This window comes from Heliangelus exortis, chromosome 22 (genome assembly GCF_036169615.1).
Source record: "Heliangelus exortis chromosome 22, bHelExo1.hap1, whole genome shotgun sequence".
Lineage (NCBI taxonomy): Eukaryota > Metazoa > Chordata > Aves > Apodiformes > Trochilidae > Heliangelus > Heliangelus exortis.
The window spans coordinates 3192999-3218359 of NC_092443.1; the positions used below are offsets into that span (position 1 = coordinate 3192999).

Sequence of the window (25361 nt, forward strand, 5' to 3'; positions counted from 1 at the left end):
GAAAAAACATCTGAAGAAAAAGAAAGTTTCCAGTTTTCACCTGCCACAGAAACAAGGTAGGGAGGTTTAAGGGGTGTTTGTTGACCTGGGAACAAAGCTTCACCCATCACCTACCTGCCACATCCAAGCTGGGAGAGAGAGAGAGAGAGAGAGAGGGGTGCACGTAGCAAAAAGGTGAAATAAATAAATGAAACACAGTGTGTGGGACAGAAAGACACCTGGGAAGGATACAGACAGCCTGGGGATGCTTGCTTCATGCAAGTCAACTTTGGTGCAAGCAAGAGAACAACCACTGACACAAAAAGTGCCTCCACAAAGCCTCTTCCCCATAGCAAAGGCTCCAGCCTGCCAGCCTTCCCAGCTCTGCTCCCAAAATGGGAGCAAACCCCCAGTCCAAGAGAGACCAACAGAGTCACCAGTGAAAAACACAGAGACTTTAATTAAAACCACAACACGAGAGGAGTGGGAGAGTGCTGCTTCAGAGATGGAGCAGCCCTGGGGGTTACTGAGTGTGTGGAACCCCCAGGAGAAGAGCAGAGCCCCAGGAACCAGAGATGGGCATTGCAGGGAGGCAGAGGAAGGCAAAGAGCTGACTGCCATGCAACAGGGGCACAATCCCAATTGAGCTGATAACAAGTCTCCAACAAGAATTAATTAGCTGCTTGAAGTCCAAAGATTCCTAGCAGGACAGATGTGCAGACTCAGGCAAGCAAAAAACAAGAGCTCCAGGTGAGCCTCCTCCAACTCCTCAGCAGGTCCCAAACCCAGGGACTGCAGGGGAAGGAAGCAACATTCCCACATTCCCACCCTTTTTTAGTGCTGGACATTCTTGGTGTCCCTCCCATGCATGGATGTCAACATTTCCACCCCTCCCTCCTTTTGCATGGAAGCTCCCTAAGATGAGCAGGAGAGATGTGCTCCCAACCTTTGGGCAGCTTTGGGAAACCACAGGCTTTAGAGCTCAGCCATTGCCAGCCACATGCTGCAGAGCCACTTGAAGCATGGTGACACTTGCCAGAAGCCACACAGCAACACGAGGGAATCCTGGTGGAGATGTCTGGAGTCTCCACTCCAGGCACTGACTGCTCCCAGCACCTCTCCAGGAGCAGACCCTTTGGAAAGCCAAGTCAAGACACACGTCCCATTTAGGAGTAAATCAAGACTTAACCTCACTCTTCCATTTGCATTAAAAATGCAACTTTATAGAGTTGTTTCAGGCAGGTCCAAGGATCTTTGCCCCCCACCCAGGGCCAAGCCAGCAGCAGCCAGGACAGTAGCAGCAGTAGGAAGCTCTGCTTCAGCTCTGTGGACACCTGCATTTCACTGCCTCTTCGTTTAAGACTCTTTTCTCAACTCTCCCTCCCCTGAGTGACTGCAAGAACCTTTACAGGAGGGAGCAAAAAGAAAATTCTGAAAAAAAAAAAAAAAAAAAGAAAAAAAAAGATTCACAGGCAGGATTGGTTTTCTTCTGTCCCCAACAATAAATCAGTGCACCAGCAAAAGGATCCCTGCTGCCCCAACCCCAGCAAACACCAGCCCAGAGCCCTGTCCCCCCCCACAGTCTGGGAACACCTTGGGAACCCCAAGAAGAAAAATCTCCTCTCCAGCTGCAAAGTTGTGGACCACTTTGGTGAAGACCTTGTGGGCATGACAGCTCCTCTCAAACCCAGCCCCAGCTGCTCCTGTCCTCCTGGTGATGCTGCTGTGTCCCTGTTCATTCACCTGCCCTTGAGATGCTGCTGCTGGTGGCACTGGAAGAGTGGTCCCTCTGCCCAAGGTCCAGCACAGCAATTTCAGCAGGGAATAACAAAGGGAAAGAGCTTTCTGCAGGTATAAACCACTGCCCTGGGCTATTTAGGTTTTTTCTTTCCAGCACAATGTATAAAACATGTAAAGCTGCATGCTTGCTCCCCCACCCCCCATGCTGCCTTTGCTCCAGGGATGCCTCCCCAAGAACATAACTGATTTCTGGGGAAATCCCTTTGCTGTGGGGCTCTCACTACAATTTACAACCAAGCAGTAGCAACCAGGGTCACCTCGTGCCACTGAGGCCAGCCCAGCCCCGGGGCAGCAAAGCACAGAGGAGGAAACGGGGAGCAGAGAGGACAGGTTGGACCCAGAGATGAACATGTGCCAACACATGAGGTTTTGTGCCCGTTAGGAGGGAGCCTGAGCAGGCACTGCTCAAGCAGTGTCTTTGCATAGCTGTTCCCACAGAGCTGGGTCCCTCCAAGGACCTTGTCTCCAGCTCCAGAGCCAGCTCAGACCCCCACAGCCCAGGAGATTCCCTAGAGAAGAGGCAGTAGCAGGAAAGGAAGACCCAGGGAACTATGAAGAGCTGTAGGGAGTGGAGGGAGCTTTCCTTACCCAGAAAAAGGGAGACATGGCACCCCAGCAACCCACAGACCTTCCCTACAATTTCCTTCTCCCATTTCAGACCTCCCTGTGCAAGCAGAGGTGGCTGCCTACGGACACGTGCAGGCTCACACCTCACCCCCCACAGTGGTTTCCCAAACCAAACCAGCAAGAGGAAACTTCAATGACATTCATAAAGGGGAAATCACAGTTACCACTGCCCAACACATACACACGTGCCTTCCTTCCTTCCTTCCACACCCCCTTCCTCCCAGGGAAGGGAAGCAGAGCTGTACATGGCCGTGGTGCTGCCCGGGGACACAGCAGAGCAGAGCAGCACAGCCCTGGCCTGGGTGCTGGCAGGACATCCCCGTGCTGGGGACGTGCAGGAGGAGCCACTCCAGGTCCCAACTCCCGTGCAAGGCCAGCGAGTGCTTTGGATCCGTGGTTGCTGACGAGGATGTGCAGGAATGAAGGGACAAGGGGATGAGGAGGGGGAGAGAGGAGGAGGAGGAGAAGGAGGAGGAAGAACGCCGCGCGCTTCGCTTCTGCTCGCGTCGACTCCTCCCGCGGCCTCCTTAGGATGTCACAGGCTGGATGGGGAGCAGGCTGCCAAACTTAAAGTGCTGGATCACAGGAAACTTCTCCAGGCACTGCAGGAGGGGAGATAAAGAGGGGTGAATTCAGGAGACGTTTCCACCTTACGCAGGCAGCCAGAGCTACATCCTGCCCCCGGGGTCAGCAGGCAGAGAGCTTGGGGCCGCCCGGCTCTGCTGCAGGGAGAAGGATCAGTCCCATGTCACCCCCACCGTGTTCCTGTCAGGTTCCTCAGCACAGGAACACTTCATGACCCCATCCCCTTCCTTTCAGCAGAGGTTTTTTATTCCTGAAATCCAGGCCTGGAGCCTGAGAAGAGCCCCATCTATGTCAGCAGCTTTTTCCCCTCCCCACCTCTCGTTGCTTGAGCTGATCTCTTTGAAGGGTTTCACCCCACAAACCCTTGGAGAGCAGCAGAAACTCCCTAGAGAAGAGACTCTCCCTCCCCAGGGTGGTGCCCACACCCCAGGCACTATCCTGCAGCCAGAAGGAGCTGCCCAAAACTGCATTCTGGTTTCTCAGGTCTTTGATAGAGAAGCTGCCATAGTTTAGGACACAATCCTGTTCCAAACAACTCCTTGGCCCTGGGAAGGGCAGAGAGCAGGGACCCCAGGTCACACGTGTCAACACCAGGTACAGCAGTAGCTGTGCACCAACCCAGCTACCCCAACATCATCCACATCAGCTGTGATTGTGCTAAACAAGAGCTGTAGAGCACCTCGTGGTGCTGCAACCCCATCCACCAGAGGGTGGCAGCGAGATGGTGGCCACCTCGTTGCTGCAGGGACAACTCAACTCTAGGACACTGGAGCCAAAGCAAGTTTGGAGGAGGTGCAAGTTCAGCACAATTCCATCTGCTCCTGGGGAGTAAGAGCCAGCAGAAAGCCATGAACCTCCAGGGCAAGGCAGGAAGGAGAAAAGAAGAAGTCCTGTGACCAGCAGGGCACATCACTTTCAAAGCTTCCTCCTGCGTGGGATGCTCGGAGCTGCCATCCCCAGCACAACCACTCAGACAAACCCTCAGAGGAAGCAGTGCTGGAGAGCAGTGATGTGAGGGAGGAACTCAGAAAATGAATACTGGGGATGTTGACAGCTAGAAATGTCAGCCCAACCAGCTCCAAGACAGCCATGGAAGATCAGATGAGTTTGGGCTCCAAAGGCTTTACCAGCAGAGGGAAGAATGGGCATCAGTTCCACTTAACACCTCACCAGCCCAAGTAGAGAAACTTTTCCTCCTCTATCCAGCAGCATTAGCACAAATTTACTGGATTATCAAGAGGTACCAAGAGACAGGAATCTCCTTGCAATGCTTGTGGGTAAAACTTGGCCAACCCGAGCTCAATGGAAGGGGGGACAGGTTTATTTTCTTCTTGCCATCATCTTCATCACATGGAAGGTGTGCTCAGGGCTGAACCAGGGAGCAGAAAGATGCACCAGGTCCAACCTTGAAAGATGGACCTAGGACTAGATTAGTTACAATGGAAAGTATTTCCTGACTGACTGACTGCAGCAGAGAAGGAAAGGTCAGGAGACTCAAAAGCAGGCTCAGAGGAAAAACATCAAGGCTGCAGCTTTAACCACACTCTTATTCTGTTAACTTCTTCACTTGCTTTGGATGGAGAGAATGAGAAAAGTCCTTGCACTTGCAAGCTAACACATCTTCACCCATTATATTTATATTATAAGTAGGCACATTTGAGATTTCATAACCACACATTGCCTTCAGTCTGCTGCCCATCCACACCAAGCATGCTGGATCTGGAGTGCCTGATCCAGACTCGAGCTCCCAGCCACACACCCACCCACCTCAGCTTTCTGCTGGCTGTTGAAAGTCACCCCACAGAGGAGACAGAGCAGAGTGGTTTTTAAATGCAGGAGGTCTGGGGACTGCCCTGCTTCTGCCAAGTGAGAGCAGGCTGAGAGTGAGGATTTGATTTTTCCTGGGCTGCTTCTAACCAGTGACCCCTTGGCTCTGCTGCTGCCCCCACTCAAAGTCTGATCAGCCCCGAGCACTTCTCAGCCCCCCCAGACGTGATAAGGAGCTGGAGCCTCCACCTGAGTGTCTGATTTCACCTGATCTAAGAGCAAGGGGTGATCAGAGGGGCAGGGAGAAGGGAGGGGAGAAAAAGAAAAAAGGAAATCTTGCACCTTGCACAGACAGAGAGTAAGCAACACCACAAGCCCAAACCTTCCCTCTCTTTAGTACCACATGCTCTGAGCTCTGCCCCAGAAGCTGCCTGTCTGAGCTGGATGAAGTCCCTGTCTGTTGGCTCATTTATCTTCTGCTAATGCTGGCAGTGGATAATTGGAGAAGGATCAGAAGGGTGAAGGCAACATAACTGGGAACACAGAAAAAACCTGCTGCAGGAGCCAGCCAGCTGCATGGCCAAGCACACCATAACTGAACACTCTGTCCAGCCACACTGCCATGTCCAGGCTCCTCTCCTCACCAGGAACCAGCTGAGCCAGCAGTGAGCTGGGACTTCCCAGAGCAGACATAAAGAACAAGAGAAGACTCCTCAGTAGGAGTCCTCCCTCTCCTCTGCTCATCCAGGTGAACCCAGGCTCCATGCAGTGCCAGGAGAACATTTGCTGCATGAGGACCATGTGTTCAGGAACAGCACTTCAAGATCTACAAATATTTTTTGAGAAAAAAAAAAACCTAAATTTAAAGTGCCTTGGTTGACTCAGTGTTTTCTACACCTTAGCCTAAATTTGTGTTGTTATTCTTCCTAGCAGCTTTTGCTTTCTCCCCTTTTCTCCCCTTCTGGATATTTCTAGAAGCTGAACAGTACTGGATCTGACATTTCCACAGAATGTCACCTGCTATTCATAATAGACTGCAGCCTGCAGAAAAGTCCATATCTTGGGTTCACCTAAAAAAGAGCCTGAGAATCTCCTACTTTCTAGAGGTCCCCAGCAGGCCAGGCAGGTTGTCCAGCACATGGTGGCCCCATGACACCAGTGGCACATCACTGCCAAGCTTCTCCTGCAAAGTTCATGGTGCATGAGGGGGGGTAACCCCACAGCACACGGGAGGCACCAGGTGGAAGAACCCAAACCCTGAGGGGTACTTGAGGTGCCAGGGGAGCATCCAAATAATGTGGGAAGGACCTGATCCTAAAGATGATCTTAAGATCTTCTCCAACCTCAAGGATATTATGAAAGCAAGAACCAAGGCAGGGCTGTTGAGGCAGCAGCAAACTGTGCTCAGGCTGCAGGTTTTAGAGGACCCGTGTTGCTCTTCAACAGTGCTCCCAGCACCAGGGTTTTCCATCCAGCCCCCCCCAGCCCTCATACCAGAGCCTCCAGCTCAGGTTTTCCCACATCTCCAGCCCCCCATGAGTGGGGACAGTCCTAGGGGGGGGGGCAGCTCCCTCCCAGGAGCAGCCGGTGGAGGGGGGGGGCTCGACCCCCAGCTCTGCTCCTCTGGAGGAAAACTGAGCTGGGGGTGGAAGGAGCCAGCGGGCCTGGGAGTGACACCTCACAGATTAGAGAGGTATGTGGCCTGGAACCTAAACACAGGATGTGCAGTGCAGAGGAAGGGCTGGGGGAGGGAGCACTGAGCTCGGCACAGTTAACCCTTTGTGCACTGAGTCTTGAGTGCAAGAGGAGCATGGCTGACTGGGGCAGAGACCCAGAATGGGACTTACTCTTCCAAGCATCCCCAGGGAGCTGTGCCATCCCTGCTCTGCCATCCCTGCTCTGCCATCCCTGCTCCTAGGGTGACTCCCAGCAGGGTCCCATCCTTCCCAGCAAGAGATGCTGCCTGTCAGCAGTTCCCTCTGGAGACCCAGTTCCTGTCCTGCTTCCTCAAGCTCAGGGTTAGTTCAAGCAGGAAGGAGAGATAAGGGAGAGCCAAAACTGCCCGGTTCCCTGGGTCAGGGTTCACCAGGAAAACCTTCTGGGGCAGTGCCAGCAGAGCCAGGGGGGGGTGGAGGTTTGCCAAGCCCAGGGGGTAGCTGTGGCCTCACTGGTCCAGCACAAGGCATGTGCTGGGAGATGGGAAGTGTTCAGCCTGTTCTGGGGCTCTTGAAAAATGGGATGAAAATATAACCCATGTAAAATGATAACACAGGCACCAGAAGGACAAGCAGGTGAAGACATCAGCCCTAATTTGGGGACCTGCAACTTGCACTGTGGGAAGACAAGAAATGGCAAAAGCCACGTTTGCAAGGAATGTCTGGTTTGGGGGCAAACACTGGGCAGACTTCTAGCCAGCAGCACCCAAACTGCCAAGGCCTCCCAAGCCACAATCAGCACTGAGGAGCAACCAGCTGTGATGAGGCCCCCACACCAAGGAGCAGCAGAAGAGAAGAGCTGACCCACAGCAAAGTGGGAGGGAGGAGGCACGTGGCCAAAAAACCTCCTCCTGCCCACGGGGCTCACCTCTGCCTTGTACATCCGGATGAGGCCCTGGTTGACCTTGGACCAGGAGGGCACAGCACTGATGTTCCAGAGCTGGTTGGAGTGCTCAGCAAAGGGACCTGTCTTCATCTGCAAGAGACCCAGGAGCAGGGCTGAGGGAGCTGGGCCAGCCAGGAAGCTCATGCACCAGCAGTGACTCACACTCACACTCTCTCCAAGCAAACATTCCCACCAAGCCCTGTGACCCACGCAGCAGCCACCTCACTGTGCTTTCCCTTCCTCCCTCCCTCCCTCCCTCCACTGTGGCCACATGACACGAAGCTGTGGCAATCATATTCCCCCTCAGCCCTTTTCCATGATAAATCCAAATCTTTTCCTACCACGCTTCCCTCGTCAGACCTCCCCCTGCACACCTCTCTTGCCAATGGCTGCATTAAAAAAGCCCCACACAGATCCCCTTCTCCCCCCAAGCAGACCTTGGCTCAACGCTGTTCCTATTCTACCCAGAAACCTCCCAGTGCAGCACTGTTGGGCTTTCCAAGAAAATTACTCATTCCCCATTCGGATCAACAACAAAAAGTGACAGTGACAACCCCTGAGCAGAGGGCAGCACGGGTTGGCAGCAGCTCTGGTGTCCACAGCCCACTCCACACCTGCCTCTGGGGGAAGGGAAATGCTCCAGCCCTGCTCTCCACACCAGCTCCAGAGCTGTGAGTTCTGAGCTTGCAGCAGACTCTTTATGGTTTTTTTGGGGTTTTTTTTTGTTGTTGTTTTTTTACACTCCAGTGTTCCTCCTCCCAGGGTGAGGGGTTCAGAGGAGGGAGGGGAAGGGGGAAGCTGCAATCAGGGACAGTTGCATGTTGATTCCCTGGGTAGTTGCCTCTTCTTCTCCTCCGTGAACAAAAACAGACCCTCGGGGAGAGAAAGAAATACAACAGAGCCACTCTGACTGAGCAGAGTTCCCATGACATCAGAAACCACAAGGCCGAAGCTCACGCTAAGGAGGAGCGTGGGGAGAGAGGAATCTCTTGGACTCCTCAACTTGGGGCTTGAACAACTAACCCCTTCCCTCCAGGCACGCACAGGCCTGGAGCCAGGGTGGGAAAAGAGCCTCCAAAACCACCTCTCTGCCCAGGATAAGAGCAAGCAAGGCTGATCAATCTGCTTTGGGAAACTGCTGCTGCCCTTCCGCAGGGTCTGTGTGGCACCAGCCTGCAGCAAAGAATGGAAGAGGAGAAAGTGGGGATAGGGGGGAACCTAAAATCCCCACTGCTTGGAGGACAATGAGTTTCCAACCCTGGGGCTGGAAACTGCCTGGGTCTGCAGTTCTGCCTGCTGCTGGGAGAGCTCAGCCACATCCCCACGGAGGTCCTGAGGAGCTGGGGGGGGTGACAGATGAGCAGCTCATCTCCAAGCTCTCCTGGCAGATCCAAGATGAACCCCACAGACAGCACAAGGTTACCCAGCTGGGCTGGAGGGTTATGAAGAGCAAGGAACCAGCCCCGGCGGGCACCCCAGTGCCAGGCAGCTCCTTCAAAGCATCCCCCTCCATACAGAGGATTTCTCTGCCTCTGTTTCAACAACCAAACCTCCCTCCAGCACGACAGGGGCACAGCTTCCATCAGCCACTCTGCCTGTGCTCTGCTGCTCCCCCTTCCCAAGCTGGAGCCAGCGTGATGGAGAGCATGGGGAGCAGGCGAGCAGCCCCACAGCCGGGGTGCCTGGAGAGGGATGGCTGGGCCAGAGCTCCAGACTGGAGAGGGAAAAATTACAGGGGTGTGAGGGAGGGGGGAAAACAGAAGAAAAAAAAAACACAAAGCAAAACAAAACAAAAAAAAACCCCCACCAAAAACCCAAAACAAACAAAAAAAAAACAACAAAAAAACCCAACACCAAAACAAAAAAGCCTCCATCTCCTCCTAGCCACAAAGGGTGAAGAGGGAGAGTCGTGGGGGGGAGGAAGAGCAGCAGCGAGCTCGCTGCAGTCCCGCAGTGACCCCAGGGGAAGGCAGTGAGTCAGAGCAGCCATATTGAGCAGGAAATTACTCACAGACGCGGCGTTCCTGCCTCTCGGTTCCCAAGAGAATCGGCCTTTTGTAAATGGTTCCTCTGTCAGTGCCGGGGGGAGGGGGGACGGCTGAGGCCGTGCTTTCCTGTCAGCTCCTTCCCTTCCAGCAGAAACCCGAGCCCTCCCTTCCCAAACCTCCAAATTTAGAAGCCAGATTGAAGCTGAAAATTCCTGCTTGCCTGCACTGGGCCCTGGGAGAAGCACCTGGGGGATCGTATGGATCCACACCAAGAACTGGGGAGCACTCAGCACCCCTCCTGTTCACAAACCCAAACAGCTCTGCCCTCCACACCCCCAGGCACAGCAGCCAAACCTCATCCTCATCCCCATCCTCCCAAACCCTCCTCATCCTCATCCCCATCCCTATCCCTATCCCCATCCTCATCCCCATCCTCCCAAACCCTCCTTATCCTCATCCTCATCCCCATCCTCATCCGCATCCCCATCTTCCCAAAGCCTCCTCATCCCCATCCTCCCAAACCCTCATCCTCATCCCCATCCTCCCAAACCCTCATCCTCATCCCCATCTCCATCCTCCCAAACCCTCCTCATCCTCATCCTCATCCCCATCCCCATCCTCATCCTTGCACCCCCTGCAGCACACTCTGGCAGGCAAGGTGGCAGCAAGGGGACAGTTCCAAAGTCCCATCCATCTCCATAAAGCTCACCCTCTTCAAAAACCCCACATCCAGATCCCAAATAACCCCACAGATTGGCCCAGCTCCCTGCCATGCCCCGTGCAGGGGGGTGAGTGCTGTAAGGAGGGTGCCTCGGTGGGTTCATCACCTCCCTGCTGCTTCTCAGAGCCTGAGTTTTAAAGACAGAGGTGGCAAACACCACAACACCCCCCTGAAATGTCACCCAGAGGCTGAGGAAAGAGAATATTCTCTTGGCTGAAAGGAAACAACCTCCTACAGTTGTAGCTTGCTGAAACAAAACCTGCTCTTGTGTCAAGAAGACTTCCCAGAGCCATGATGGGAACTGTGGTGGTGTTTGGTAGGTGTTCCACACCTTTAGAGGAGAGGCTGTTTCCCTCTGACAAGCTCAGAAGAAAAGAATATCATTCATTTATTAAGGTCTTTTAATCACTTCTGCCTTCCCCCTTGCTATTTTGTTGTGGTGTTGATTTTGGAGAAAAAGCCTTTTGGAGGCACTGGAGGCTGCCCCAGCCCCCCCTGGTGGCTATGCCAGCCCTGCCAGGCACTCGGGAGATGGAAAAAAAAATATCAAATTTTAAAAGCAAAAATCTTCATAAACCAGAAACAGCATTTACACGAAGATGGATTGAAAACCCCTGCACCTGACAACCCAGGCTGCTGCCAGCCCTCAGGGGCTGCCGCCAGGAGGGCCCGAGAGGAGGGCTCCTTGCCACCAGGTGGCACTGAGGAACTCGGCAGAAACCCCGAATTCCATGAGCAAATGTTCAAGGAAAGAAGTGAAATCAGTTTTTTTAAAAGCCTATTAAAAAGATGGCTTTCTGCAGGGAAAAGCAGAACCACCTGAAGCAGCAGCAGGGTGCTGTGCATTTTTCAACTTTACCTGTTATCTGTGCACTGCAGAATTTTCTACACTAGTCCAGAGATCTAAGTTCTTAAGCTCTCAACAGGCTCGTGCACTGACGTAGCACAGAGGCACAAATTAAAATCAGTCTTGGAGCATCTTGGCTCCTGCTTTCCTTCCCTCATCTTGATCTCTTCTGCCAGCACCTCTTTACTACCTGTGACATGATTTATCTCCTCATTAAGGGTTAAACCCCGTGAGGTGCTACCTACCAACAAACCCTACTAGGCTGAGCAGGACTTGGCAGAGCACCTCCTGGGGTTTGGGCCAAAGGTTGCTATGAAAATTTCCTACATGGAAGGTTAAATTCATATTTTGTAACCTCAGTTCTCATCTAATCACAAAATGAGAGAGGAGACTGGGGGGCAAGAAGCAAAAAGAACTGTGCTCTGTCCTTCAAAATTAATCCCATCAGCTCTCTCCTGCCAGAGACAAGAAATCCCTCAACACAACAGAGCATGTGGCTTTTGCTCTCCTTGCCCAGACCACGGAGCACAGGGGACAGCAGAAACACAGCCAGGTCACCCCCTGCAGCTGAGGGCAAAAAGCCAGGAGCTCCCTCCCTGAGAAACACTTCCCAAACATCCCCAGTCCCTCACCCAAGGGTTCTCCACAGCCTGAGCAGAAACATGGCCCTGACAGAGCTGTCAGTGGGAAAGGGTGAACCTCAACACCGCCTCTGCTCTAGATTATTTGGAATTAAAGCACACTTAAAGGGCAACTCTTTTGGTGGAATCTGGAGCAGACCAAGCTGCACAGAGCTTTGGGAGCTTGCCTTAAGCAAGGGGAGGCCCAGGGACTGCTAGGGAGCACCCAAGGGCTGGAGGGAAGGGAGGTTATCTTGGCAAGCCCAGCAGTTCTGCAGCTCCTACTTTATCTTCCACCAGTTTTCTGCATCCAAATTCCCACTGACTGATCCCAGTGTTGATCCCAGGTTATTTGTTTGCTCTTGTTACAGCTGCCTTCAACTGCAATCCACACCCCATCCAGCTTAATCAGACTTTCCCCTCAACATCCCTGTCTTAACTAATTCAAGGAGAGCATCTCAGACATGCAACATTGGTTCATCCATGCACTTCCATGAAAGTAAAAGAGGAGGAGCAAAACCAGAGAGCCAAGTGTCTAATCCCAAGATAACTTCCCAGTAGGACAAACCTCCTGGTCCTCACCTCTGTGATGAAGAGGATGCACTCCAGGAACATGAAGTCCTTATGGTTTTCATTTACCACCTTCTCATCAACAAAGTGTCGAGGCTCCAGATTTGGGTGGTCTAAAAGGAGTAAGAGACAATAAGAAATAATTTGTATGGCACCCCCATTCTGAGAGCAAGTTAAATCAGGCCTTGTCCTGCCCCTCTCCCAGAAGAAACACAATCCTCCCCTCAGAGCTCCTCAAAGGGCAGCCTAGAGCTGCTCCTTTCCATCTCATCTCCCACTCCAGTGCCTCAGCAGTGAATACACCTGGTAAACTCCCTGCAGCAAAAAATGTGTTTTTCTACCAAGACTCTCCTTTTAAAAATCTTGCAGTCATTGCAATGAAGACAGATGTAGTGTACAAGGAAGCCTCCCACCTCCCAACCTAAGCAACTAACTTCATTTGGAGAGAAAAAGAAAAAAATCCAAGCCCCAAGCAAACTCTTCTGCTGGATTACACACAAATTTGACATATTTGAATATAAAAGTCAGTCCCAAGCCCCATCATCTTTGCAACCTAGACAGACAGAGCAGGAGGCAGGCTGGGACTAGAGAAAATTTTTATTAGTACCTATCAGCTGGGAACTGCCCCATATGAAAGGCAGGAATTGGAAGTCATCCAAGCCCCACACGCCCTGGCTGCCAGCAGGTTCCATCCTGTAGGTCTTCTGAAGTTTTCTCATCACTTCCAGGTACCTGAGACCAAAGAGAGAAGGAAGGATTCAGACAAGGCCTTTTCCTGCCTCCCCTCATTGACTTACATGAGGACAAGAACAACCAGTCTGGAGAAGGACAAAACTTGATCACTTGCAAGCAGGGCTTCCACAGAACTCACAGTGCAGAAAATGTATCTTCAGCTCCTTTGCCACAGGAAGCTGCCTGATGGTGCACACAGCAGCAGATACCAGGATCTTTAAAATATTGGAGGTTTTTTTACACCAAATTTACTAACAAGTTAAGGGGCAGAAGTTTATTCTACCTGCAGTGTCTTATGCTGGTGCAGAGCTTTCCCCAGCCCTATTGTTAGAAAACATTGACATTTCACTCTCCTTTTACAACTTCCAAAAGAGCTCAGAAAGTTTTCTACCTTACTGCAACTGCTACTTCCACTTTTCAGGTAGAAAATTAAAGCTGGGAGTACTACTGGGGGAAATGGTTTCCATGCCACCAAACAGTGATACAACTGGGATTAGATCTCTGGGCTCTAAACACCCATCAGTCTCATCACTACCAACTCAACTTCCTGGGCTGGAAACACATCCAGAGAAGCAGTGGAGATCTGCCAGTTTCACAGATTTTTTTTTTTTTAATGCCTGAAGAGATGTTAGATCCTCTGATCAGACATTCCTGTCTATCACAAAGCACAGAGCTTCACCCACATACCTCTGTAGAGCTCAGGAACTTGTGCTCAACTAAAGTAACTTCCCAGAAAGACACTCAGCCTCTAACAGAGGAGGTGCTGTTGCTTTTTTGGAGATATTTATAAAGGCTCACCCTACAGTTCATTAAAAATGCATCTGCTTTTTAATTTTTCCTGACTTTGCCTTCAGTTTTCCCACTGTGACCTTTTCTACCAGGCCAGCAAGCCCTTCAGCACCCACCTTATCTAATCACACATCTTCATGGGAAGCCCTGGATTTGCCCAGTTCCCAGGAGGGAGGCTCTGCTGACCACTCCTCACTCCCAAAAACGTGGGGTTGAGTGGAAGAAAAGGGGTTGAATGGAAGAAAAGTGGTTGAGTGGAAGGAAAGCCCAGACTAGAGGAGGAGTCTGGGGTACAGAGCAGGCAGGAACATTTCACACACCTCAGACAGCTTGAAGGGGACACAAACAGCCCAGTGCCTCCCAACCTTCTCCTTCCATTACCTCACCTGTTAAATACTTTGAAGACAATGGCCATCTGGTCATCCACTCTGAGCACACCAATTTTACAGAGGCAGCAGAGAAAGGCTGCAAATGCAGCTTCATGCCCTGGAATTAAAAGAGAGAAAGAGATTGGTGTCTTTGGCCCCCAACACAGCCTTTCTGTGAGCACCAAAATTTCAGAAATAACAGTGGTCACATTTCCCATGTCAAAAGCCCTGGGACCTCATCCTATTAATGCCAGGATATTTCAACCCCACACAGCACCCACCCTGAGTATGGCTTCTAGACATTCCTAAGGTGATTGCCAACTTAGAGGGGGAAAAAATATATTATTGAGGAAAAACAGCTCCAACATTGGGCATTCTGGGAGCAAGGACACTTCCCAGGAGCTCAGCACAGCAGGGAAGTGGAACACAGCAGAGCTGTCTGCTTGAGGGATGCAAGAGCCTCACATCTGCAAGTAAACAGATTTCCTCCTGTGTCAGAAGGATGCAGATCCCAGGACACTGCCAGGAACAGTTTGTCACAGAAGGTACTGGGATCTCAGGCTGAGCCTCTTGCAGCTTGGTCCCCCAGTTAACAGCAAGAAAAATTAAAAAACAGCAAAGCCAGAGCAATGTTTTCCAGGGGAAGAAGGGAGGGTACAAGCCCAGCAGTTCCACACCATGAAGCAGTGCAGCTCCCAGTGTAGGAAAAAAGTGCAGCTATGCTCCAGCCACTGGGTGCTGGGACATGGGCCACTGGCTTGGGACACACAGGAGGGGAGGACAGCCGAAATTTTCTTCCCTGAGCCAACAATACCCCAGCCAGTGGGTCCCTTTTCAAAGACAACATCTCCCCCTGGTGCCGGCGAGCCGCAGCTCTCCCGCCAAGCACAGCTCAGCTTCCAGCTCTTCAGCCTTCTACCCACGTCCTCCTCCCAGCCCAGCTCCAAAGCCACGTCTCCTTGCATCCTGCTCTCCTGCCTTCAGGAGAGGATGCTCTCCTCGGCACCACCACCAGTCCTCCAGACAGGGGAGCAGAGCATGGAGGTGATTCTGGATTTAAATGAAGACAGTGTAATTACTCCAAGCTGTAATTAAGTGTTTCCTCAGGTGCAAATTGTTCCTACCTCCAGATTTCAACACCCCTCTCTAAGCAGTGATGTCACTTCTAGGGAGCACCAGATCTCAAGTCACTTCCCACTGAGCACAAGCATGGTTTCCACTCTAATTCCAATTCAAGGAATTATATTTAATCCCTCTAAACTGCCTGCTGCAGACCAGCAGGAACAGGACCAGCTCCTCCAGCTTATCCCAGAACAGTTTGCACAGCTTGGTCCACATTTCCTTGAATAAGGAAAGGGTGTCCCAGCTGCAGCACAGCCCTGCTGCCACCCCAGCACCCACAGGGGTTGACAGGGTCACCCACGTTGGACAGAGGGGTGAAGAGGCTCCAGAGGGAAGGTGTTTGTATCAATCTGGCACTAATGGTAGCAGCAACACCTTTGAATAAATGCAGCACCAGGCTCTGAAGGGTCAGCAGGCTCTGAGAGAGCCCAGAGTGTGTCCCAGTACCTGTGCCATAGTCGATGCGGGTGGAATTCCCCACGGATTCCTTCAGGTACAGAGCAACCTCTGGTGCAGCATCAGCCAAGTGCTTGGGAATGACTGCTGCCACCAACTTTTCTGCTTCCTGAAAGACACAAAAGAATCCCTCGAGTGACCACAGATCTGTCAGAGGAACAAGAAGTCCCCCTCCTCTGCTCACTGCTGCAGAGTGGGGGTTGCAGTGGCTGCCACACAATGCTGGAGCCCCTCTGGCACCCTGGCTGGGAGCTGCATGCAGCCCTGCAGATGAGAGAGGTGCTCACCTGGTCTAGTTTGGCATACCAGGTCCTGAAGGCTTTGTTCCCAAAACGAGAAGGTTGATCCACTGGTGGGGTTTCATCAATCCATCTGTCAAGGGTGTTGAGAAGAGCCACCAGCTTTTCAATGGGCTACAGAGACAAAGATGAGGAGAGGTCACAGTGACAGAAATCTGAGCAGTCCCTCAGGCTCTGACATCCCTGCCCTGGACTGGAGCCACTGAAGCCCACACCATCCTGCCTAGGGCTGGGGAGTGCAAACTGGGATGTGCCAACCCTCCTCCAAATGCAGAGGAGTGGGGAAAAGTGTCCTTTCCCTCAGAAGATCAGGCCAGCACAGAGCCCAGCCTGAGGCAGGCTCTCCACTCACCCACACACTCTTTCATGTGCTGTCACAGCACTGTGCTCAAAAACCTCTGGGAGAAGAGCTACAGCAAGCTCCTGGCTGTAGGCTGAGCTGGGATGAGAAGCAGGGAAGTGCTACACAATTTAGGGAGCTTCAATCAGTCTCTGCATCTTGAGGGTCCTGCATCCCCCCAAGACACAGCACAGCACTGGCTCTATCTCCTCACCAGTGTCTCCTGATGGGATTTCAAGGCCCTTCTCAAGGCCTCTAATCTTTGTCCAGAAGTCTCTTTTAAGAGTCAGGATTAGCAGTGAAGGTGTCAGGGTTTGTACAGCACCCAGTGCACCTTCAGCCTTCTCACACCAGCCAGACTGCTACAGCAGCTCCATCCCAGAGATACCCACTGCCCGTGGCAAAATAAAACCTCCCCGTGGGAAGAGGCAGCCTGGACTGCCCACCAGTGGTCTCATCAGAGCAAGCACGAGAAGCTCCTGTCCCAGAAAAACGTCTCAACACAAAAGCAAAGCTGATGGGAAGAGAAATCCAACAGCAAAGCAACAGAGCCATCTTTCTTACACCTAGAGCTGGAAGGAGACAGTGAGGAGCAGGGTTGGATGTACAAGAGTGGCTGGAGAAGGCCCTGCTGTGGCCATGGAGGAAAAGAAGAGAGGTGAAACAGAGAGCAAGGTGTGATGTCTCAAGCTGCACTGCCAGGAGCAGGGCTGGCACAGCCTCCTCCTTGCCTTCTCCCTCCAGCTGGGGAATGGCTCCACCTCATGCACCACGAGGCAGCACCTCAGCCAACACTTTGAGCAGCTCCAAAGAGTTTTAAGAGGCTCTGCTGACAACTGGTCAGGCCTGCCAGAGGCTCTGTGATTCTCCTCACCAGACTCCAAGCATCCAGAGAGCTGTCAGGCACCACAGCAGCTGGCCAGGCCCCGGGCAATGGAGGCTCCTCTGTCTCCAGAGGGGATTCCTCCTTCAAGGGGACAAAGAGGACAGCAGAAGCAGTGGATGGTTTGACTTTGCTGGAGGCATCGACCGTGTGAAGCCAGCTGGTCTCCTGGGCTGTGCTTCAATCCTTCATGCTGCCTGCCTGGAGGAGGAGCAAACAGCCGAGCCCAGCAAGTTTCCAGCCCTTGAAGTGTCACTCAAAGGGGGAGGGTGGAGAGGCAGGCACAGCAGAGCCAGGCTGCCCCTGAGCCCTCCCCATGCCCTCTGCTCCCAGGAGGAAAGGTTTCATGCAGACACAGCCAGGACAGAGGCTCCTCAGGAGCAGAGGACACAGGGGGATCAACCAGAGGGATGAGGCAGGGGAGGGATCCACCTACACCCCCCCCCAGGACCTTAACACTTGGCCACTGAGCCAGGCCAGAGGCTGGGATAGAGAAAGAGACCTGAGCACATCAAGAACACACAAAAAAAACCCCAAACAAGTGGCACAGGACAGAGGGAGGAGGCAGAAGCTCTGGTTGACCCGGTGAGGCTACAAGCTGGAGCCACTCAGTGCCCTGGGTTCAGATGGGCTGAGGCAGCACAGCCCCCTCTGCTCCACATCCCTGCTGCCCAAAACACTGCAGAAAGCCAAAACACTGCACTGGGCCAGGTTTGGACTCTGCTCTCCTCCTTCCTGGCTATTGCATTCCCCTCCAATTAAGCAACAGCATCCCCAGCACTGGGTTGCATTAAATAATTAAATCGTGCTGGTGATTTATCCACCAGCACCAGCAGCTCATTACCAGCAGCTCCCATATTTCAAACCCTTCTCAGCACTCACTGCTGCCTGGAGAAATGGCTGGCAAGGAACTGGGCTCCTTCCCCCTCCCCAGATCTGCCTTGGGGAGCACAGAAGCCCAACCTCCCCCCTTCCCCACTGGCTTGCTTGGAGGGGATTAAAAAGCCCATCCCTGCTGGACAGGGGGGAGCAGGACCCAGCTGCCAGCTCAGCCAAACCCAATCAATAATTCAAGAGATGCAGCTGGGTTTGGGCTCAAGGCCCTTTGAAAAGGGGGTTACTGAAAGCAGCAGCTCCTCATTGTCCAGCAGAGGAAAACTTGAGCATCCAGGGCTGATCCCAGCTGGAAGGGGGGGGGGAGAGAAAGGAGGGGAAGGGCAGAGCTTACAGGAACCAAACCATCAGCACCACTGCAGCCTTGTTTTGCCTGACTGGGTTTTTAAGCTCTATTTTTGCTTTACCTTTCCAGTGATCAAAGCAAGGGCAGCCTTCCCCCTCCTCTCTCCCTCTCTCCCTCCCTCCCTCCCCCCACCTCTCTTGGCTCTTCTCATTGTGCTGATTTTGCATCCCCTTGACCCTGAGCCTGCCACTGGTCCCAAAGGCAAACCCCAGAGCCTCCTACAGAGCAAGGACCTGTCAGCATCTCTCAAGAGCAGGGGCCAGGCAGGCAAAGGTGCTGAGAAGGCAGCACAGCAGCCAAAGCTGCCCCTGGGGACCCAGCCTGCCCCTGCGGGCACCTGGGGCCACGTTAGAGGGGAAAGCTGCTAAAATCGGGGTATTTGCTGCTTCCTCCACTCCCCTGCAGGACCCAGAGCAAGCCCCAAGGCCAGGCAGCTTCCCAAAGGGCCTTTGAAGGGAAAGTCTCCTCCTCTCGTGGCCCAAATTAACCTCCTCCTTGCTGCACTGCTCCCCCGATCAAAGCCACAGCTTGGAAAAATCTGCTCGGGGCTGCAGCCCTGGCAGTGGCTCCAGGATCCCCAGCTGGAAAGCAGCCCCTGCAGGAGGAGGAGGCAGGTCACAGCCTATCAGTCACCACAACCTTGTGCCAGACACCACCTCTGTGCCAGAACCCTGCACAACAGCTCAGCTATCACTGCTTGTCAGATGCCTCCAGCAAAACCCCAGACAGCTCTGTGTAATTTTTCAGGAAGAGCACAGCAAACTCAGCAAAGTCTCAGAAGGGGCTCAGCCCCCAAAGGATCCAGCTCTCACCCCAGCAGAATTTGGGATCAACACACACTGCTCTGGAAACCATTAAGCTGTCTCTTTTCAAAGCAGAGCAGATTATACTTCTTTTTTTCTTTTTTTTTTTTCCTTGCATGGCAAAGCAATACCAGTAAGTCCTGGAGAGAAGAGACCCATCCAGCAGAAAGGATTCCAGGAGGTCATTTGCCAAAGGAAGGCTGTCCCCAGCATTTGATCAGGAAGGAAGATGGCACAGCACAAAAGCAAATCAGCAGCAGGTACAGCAAAAGAGAAGAAAGCAGAGCAGAGATGCAAGCAGAGGCCACAAGGGGCTGAGCCTTTAAAAGCAGAGATCAGCAGTTTGATCTACAAACGAGCCCCAGCCAACAGGCAACCTCATCAACAAGGAGACCCTGGGGATGCTCTGCCTGTGCCTCCAGTCACAGATTTTTGCTCTCCTCAGTGCCAGGGGAATGGGACATGACCTCTGCCACTCCCCAGGCACTCAGGGTTGTGTCTCCTGTTTGTCACCTGCACTGCCACGGATGGAAAACATTCACTCTGAGAGGGATCTTCTGTGCCAATGCAGCCCTGAAACAGCTTTTCTCCTTTTTTCCCTAAAGGGGTTGGTGGAAGAGGTTTGTTTAGGGTTTTTTCCCCCTTTGTTTTGCTCATTTTTAACACTTTGTTTCCCTACAGCTGCTCTGTGAATGGTTGGAAATGAGGGAGATCACTACAAAGGCAAAACTCAAAGGTGCAGCACAACCAGTGGAAAGCAGGAAGAGCATTTGGCAGCAGTTTCTCCTGAACTGAAGGAACAAAAGGTGGACACAAAGCCTGTTAGGGAGGGACTCATTATCCCTGCTCCCCCCCAGTGAACTACAAGCAAGTTTCTCATTTACACACTTTGGCTCCTAGAAGGGGTGGTTGGCCTCCTTCAAACATTAATGACTGGGTCAAAGATCATCACTCAGCTGCCTTCCCAAAAATCAAGCTGTAAACACACAGGGCTCAACCTGCTTCCCATTCTGCCTGGATCTTTTCAGACCATTCCCAGCTTCCTCACACAGCCCTGATAAGTTTGAACAGGAAAAATGAACTGAAGAACCACACCACAGAGCAGAACCAGGGAGTGGGATCCAGCAGAGAAGCAAAGCTGGTGGCCAAGACCATGGCAGCACCCAGAGGGACCTCAGGCACAGCTGGGGACAGGCAGTGACACCCCCAAGGATGCTTCCCCTTCCCTCCTGGCTCCCAACCATCCTGCTCTGCCCTGATAAGGTGAACAGGCACTGAAACTGGGTAGGACAGCAGAGAGAGCTGGCAGACAGCCACATCAGGTCCTTCCTGCTTACACCCTGGGAAGGGGAGACCCTGCCCAAAGGGCTGTGTGCCCCACAGCCCTCCCAACACCCTGGGGGAAGCAGGTCCCACCAGTGACACTGTCACACAGCTCAGGGACAGCAAGGTGAGGAGCTGAGTGCTCTCAGAACCACAGAATCCTCCTGAAGGGTGGAAAAGATCTCCTAGATCATCAAGTCCAACCCTCAACCCAAGTAAACCATGTCCACATCATTCCTGGACACCTCCAGGGATGGTGACTCCACCACCTGCCCTGGGCAGCCTGTTCCAGGGCCTGACCACTCTTTCTGAAAGAAATTTTTCCTAATATCCAATCTAAATTTCCCCTGGCACAACTTGAGGCTGTTTCCTCCTATCCTATCACCAGTTATGTGGGAGAAGAGCCCAACTTCCCCCTCACTACAATCTTCTTTCAGGCAGTTATAGAGAACTATGAGGTCTCCCCTCAGCCTCCTCTTTTTCAGACTAAACAAGGCCAATTCCCTCAGCCACTCCTCCTAAGACTCATGTCCAGACCCTTGACTGGACACCATCTTAGCAATGGGGAAGCCCAGGGATAGCCCAAAGGTCCCACAGAAATTCCAGTGGGACAGCAGGAACAGCACAGACATTCCAGCCTTTTCCTTGCAACCAGGAGGGAATTCCACATCTTCAGTCCTAGGAAATATTGACTACAGAAACCAAAAAACAAAAAAACCCAACACCCAAACCAAAACAAAGCCAGAAAAGGAAAACCAAGAGCATCAAAACTCTTCTCCTACCTCTGAAACTTTGTATTCACAGGTCAGCTTCTTGCCCCTGACACCTTCATTCAGGGTGAGGATGAAGCCCATGTAATCTGCATATGCCTGTAAGGACACCCGAGAGCAGAGGGTGTTAGGAAATGCTCCTGGTCTGTTGGAAGAGGCAGCATGGAATGGGAACAGCCCAGCATGGAGTGGGAACAGCCCAGCATGGAGTGGGAACAGCCCAGCATGGAGTGGGAACAGCCCAGCACGGAGTGGGAGCACCTCAGCATGGAGTGGGAGCACCCCAGCACGGAGTGGGAGCAGCCCAGCATGGAGTGGGAGCACCCCAGCATGGAGTGGGAGCACCCCAGCATGGAGTGGGAGCACCCCAGCACACCCAGGGCACCTTTCCCAACACACAAAGGGTGCAGGGCTGACTGAAAGGTTATTGCTATTTTTGGCAGCTGATGATTGCACTAAGAACTCTGCAGCACTGCAAAAATTACAGAGAGGAAAGTTCTAAAAGAGCCTGCACAGCCCTCAGAATCCTTCCCTCAGCTCCCTGCTTCCTGTCAGGTCAAAATTCAAACTCCTGGGCTCTGCATTCTCAGCTGTGCCTGGACATTCTGCTTGGTTCTGCTCCTCCCAGACCTGCACTGGAATCTCTCTGCTCTTCCTATCTACTCCCTGCTCCCTGTCTACTCTTCTCCCACGTTGATGCTGAAGTGGGAACAGCCCAGGCTTCTCACCACTCTTTAAATCTCCTGGGTTTGAAGCATTGTATCCAGTCCAGGCCCACAGCTGAGTCTTTCAAAACACTGGACTAGCAGGCTGCCAACTCTCACTCCTTGGGCACCTCTTGCCCAGAAATCCTGAGGAATAATCCCTTAAATCCAGGAGACTTAAAGGAAGCAGCACCTAGAGGTTTGCTTCAGACCTGGCTATAACTTCACCAGACACTCATCAAGCCAGAACTTGCTCCTAAGAGGTGGGACAAGTCTGGGTTAACACCCCAATCCCTCCAAGGCAGAGCCTGGAAGAACCTCCCTGCTCCACCAGCTTCATACATGCTGTAAATAAAAATTACCCAGGAAACTTTAAGCCCTTTAAGCCCTCCAGAGCCCTTTCCAGCACAGCAAGGTGGGAAGGCTGAGGAGCCAACCCAGCCAGGTGCTGTGAGAGGGTCAGTGCTCCAGCTGAGTTCAAACAGCACTGGGTAAATCCAGTTTTGATATAATGTGCAGGTTAGGTAGGATGAAATATTTACCACCTCCTTGTCTGGACTGTTGAGAGGGAGCAGAAAGATTTGTTAACACCCTTTGTCTCCCTCAACCTCTGGGCTCTCCCTGGCTCACTCCTTGTTGGAGCTGCTGGCTGCCAGACTCCACACCTCACAGCCAAGGCATTTTCCTGCAAGCAGGCAGCTACCCTTCTGCTTTAAAACACAAATCAATTAATATCCCACTACTTCCCCACACCTATTTTACCTCATGGCTGTGCCCATCCCAGGCCTGGCTGCCACTAAAGCAGAACAAACCCTTCCCAGGGCTCCCTAACCCCAGAGCTGTACCTGAGAGCGTTTCCACTTGCCCATGTCAGAAACCACATTTATCTCCTTTTTGGGGATCATGAAGTTCTGTTGGAGGGGAGGAGCCATCTCCTCAGAGGCACCTGGGGGATGTAAAAAAAAAAAAAAAAAAAAAAAAAGTAAAATAAAGAAAGTGGAGTAGAAGAAATCCTTTTGTAAAAAAAATGGTCTTAATTTCTTAATTTCTCAGGAGACAGAAAGCAAACAAAACCACCCCAGCCTGAGCCATCAGCTCACCACATACTCCTCACCAAAAAATATCCCAAAAATATCCCCTCACTGATAACACAATCCTAAGGACACTGCAAGGCTGCAAGAAGTGGCATCATGTTTGTTTTCACTCCTAAAGAGGCAGCACTGGAGGTGCAGGGACTCAAAAAGACATCACCCAGCTGGTTTGTTTATTTCTGTCTGGGGAAGAAAAGCTCCAGGTTGTGCTGAGGCACAAATCAGCTGTGCTGGGGTTTTAGGGTGTTCAGCCTGAAGGATTCACCAGACAGGACAAATCCAGCAAAGGCAGAGCTAGAGCAGTTCAATAGATGGCAGTCCAGAGCTGCAGCCCTCAGGACACAGCCTCTTCCAGGTGGAAACCATGCAAATACTTTCATTTAAAAAGCCTCACAGAGCCCAAGATGGAACATTTAACACAAATACAAGTTGGGGATGCATAAAAGGGGCTCCTTCCCCAGCATCTGATCCCAGGATCCAACCCTCTGCAAGGCTGAGCTGTTCCTCAGGCTCTCCAGAGCTCTGTTCTCACTCAGCAGTCCCAGACTGGGACACTGCAGAGCCAGAAAAACTCCATGGGGTTGGAGATAAATGTGGAATGTGTTCCTCTAAGTGTAAGCTTAGCAGCAAGAAGTAGAGCAGCAAACCATTATTAAGGAAACCAGGTGGCAGTGTGGATTGATGGGTTCTGCAGGAGTCACCCAGTTGATCTTTTTAATCCTAGAAAATCATAAAACTTTGTTCAGCATCAACAACCCCTCAGCAACTGCAACCTCAGGCACTGGCTCCCTGACATAAAACACCAAACTCCAGATCCCTAAAATATTATTATAAAATGTTATTGTCTGCATTTACATAGAAAATACAACCCAGAAGCAAGGGCAGCCTTTCCTGCAGCACTGAGCAGGCAGATCAGGATAAAAAAAGAATTCAAAGGAAGAACAGAGTATCCTACAGAGCCCTCACCTTGGAAAGCCATTGAATTATTCTTCCCTTTAAACTCTCCCTCTAGAGAACAAATGCCATCTCATCACCTGCCTGTGGCATTACAGCTTTTGGCTCATTCCTGAGCATAAACTAAACTAAAGTTACAGTAAAAGTTACAGTGACACTGCCAGGTACAAGGATCAGAGGAACAACACATGAGGAATGTGAATAAAAGACACAGGTGTTTCTCTTCTGGTAACTCAGCACCCAGCTCACACTGAACAGCATCCTAATCATGGAGCTCTTATTCTAAAATTATTTATACCATGAAACCAATGGAAACTCCAGAGCAGGGGTGCAAAAAGGCAAATACACTGATTTGTCCATTAAGACAGAGAATACAAAATGATCAGAGATGCTGCCAGGGCAGTGTCCTGGACCAAGGGGATCCAAGTGTTAGCCTGACCTCTGTCTCCTCACAGCACTTGTTTCATCTCTTTGCATTTGTTTCTCAACCATCTGATGCACAATTTGTGCATTTCCCCTTGGGAAGGAGACCACGGGGACTCAGGGAAGGAAACACAGCACTGCAGGGGTTACAAATCCTCTTATAGAAACAAATACATCAGCAAAAGTCCCAAACCAATGATGTGATGGATCCAGGAGCAGAATGGGTTCATCTAACAACGAGAAGCACCTTGGACTTCAGCCTTACTCTCGTGGCTCCCAGAAATGGAGCTTTTGCCCCAGCACCCACCACCCTGAGGGGGTGAGGAGAAACAGAACCCCAGAAAATAGGCTACAGGTGAGCCCAAACGGGGAGCCCAAACCCTGCCTGCTCCAGAGCCTAAATCCCCACCTAAATCCCTGCAGAGCCGCCCCTCCTGCTGCAGGGACCCTGCCCTCCCGCCTCCGTCCCGGGGCCGGGCCCGCACCGCACCGGAGGCCCCGCAGGCCTCAGGCCTCAACCCCCCACGGGCCGAGGGCTCCGGGGCCGCTCCGTAAGCCCAGCAGAGCCTCTCCCCACCTCTCCCCGCCACAGCCCCGGCCTCTCTGCCACCCTCTCCCCAACGCCTCCCCTCAGCTTGGGCTCCGGCACCCCCGGCCTTGTGACCCCCGCGCAGCCTGAGGCCCAGCGGCCCAACCCCGGCCCTAAGGAACCCTCCAGAGCGCCCAACGCAGCCCACAGGGCCCCGCAGCCCCCCCGGCCGCCGCTCACCTGTCCTCCGCTCGCTCTCTGCCATCTTCCCGGAGCCCGCAGCCCGGCCACCGCCGCCACCCCTCACCTCTCACCTCCGGACACGCCGAAGCCGCCGGCGGCCATCTTGGAGCAGGGCAGTCCGCCCGCCCCCGGGGCTCCCGGCGCTGTCAGGGGGAGGTGTGGCCCCTCCCGGCCACCGTCCTCACCT

General features: G+C 52.5%; 1 protein-coding gene across 1 annotated transcript; it reads right to left on the reverse strand.

Annotated features, from left to right (window-relative positions):
• Positions 1-419: 419 nt before the first annotated feature.
• PTPA (protein phosphatase 2 phosphatase activator) lies at positions 420-25356 on the reverse strand. Its single transcript, XM_071766113.1, has 10 exons — positions 25172-25356; positions 22780-22880; positions 21243-21329; positions 15860-15985; positions 15564-15681; positions 14013-14112; positions 12713-12837; positions 12118-12218; positions 7342-7449; positions 420-3008 (listed from the first exon to the last, which is right to left on the reverse strand). The coding sequence occupies exons 1-10, from the start codon at positions 25194-25196 to the stop codon at positions 2934-2936; spliced, it is 966 nt and encodes a 321-aa protein (XP_071622214.1). The 5' UTR covers positions 25197-25356; the 3' UTR covers positions 420-2933.
• Positions 25357-25361: the final 5 nt, after the last annotated feature.

What these genes read in the sequence shown, in the direction of transcription:
- PTPA (XM_071766113.1), bottom strand. Translation starts at nt 25,196, where the DNA reads ATGGCAGAGAGCGAGCGGAGGACAG. An exon ending in GCAAGTGGAAACGCTCTCAG is followed by an intron (nt 21,330 to 22,779) that starts GTACAGCTCTGG and finishes GTGTCCTTACAG; the next exon opens with GCATATGCAGATTACATGGG. An exon ending in CCGCATCGACTATGGCACAG is followed by an intron (nt 14,113 to 15,563) that starts GTACTGGGACAC and finishes TTTTAATTCCAG; the next exon opens with GGCATGAAGCTGCATTTGCA.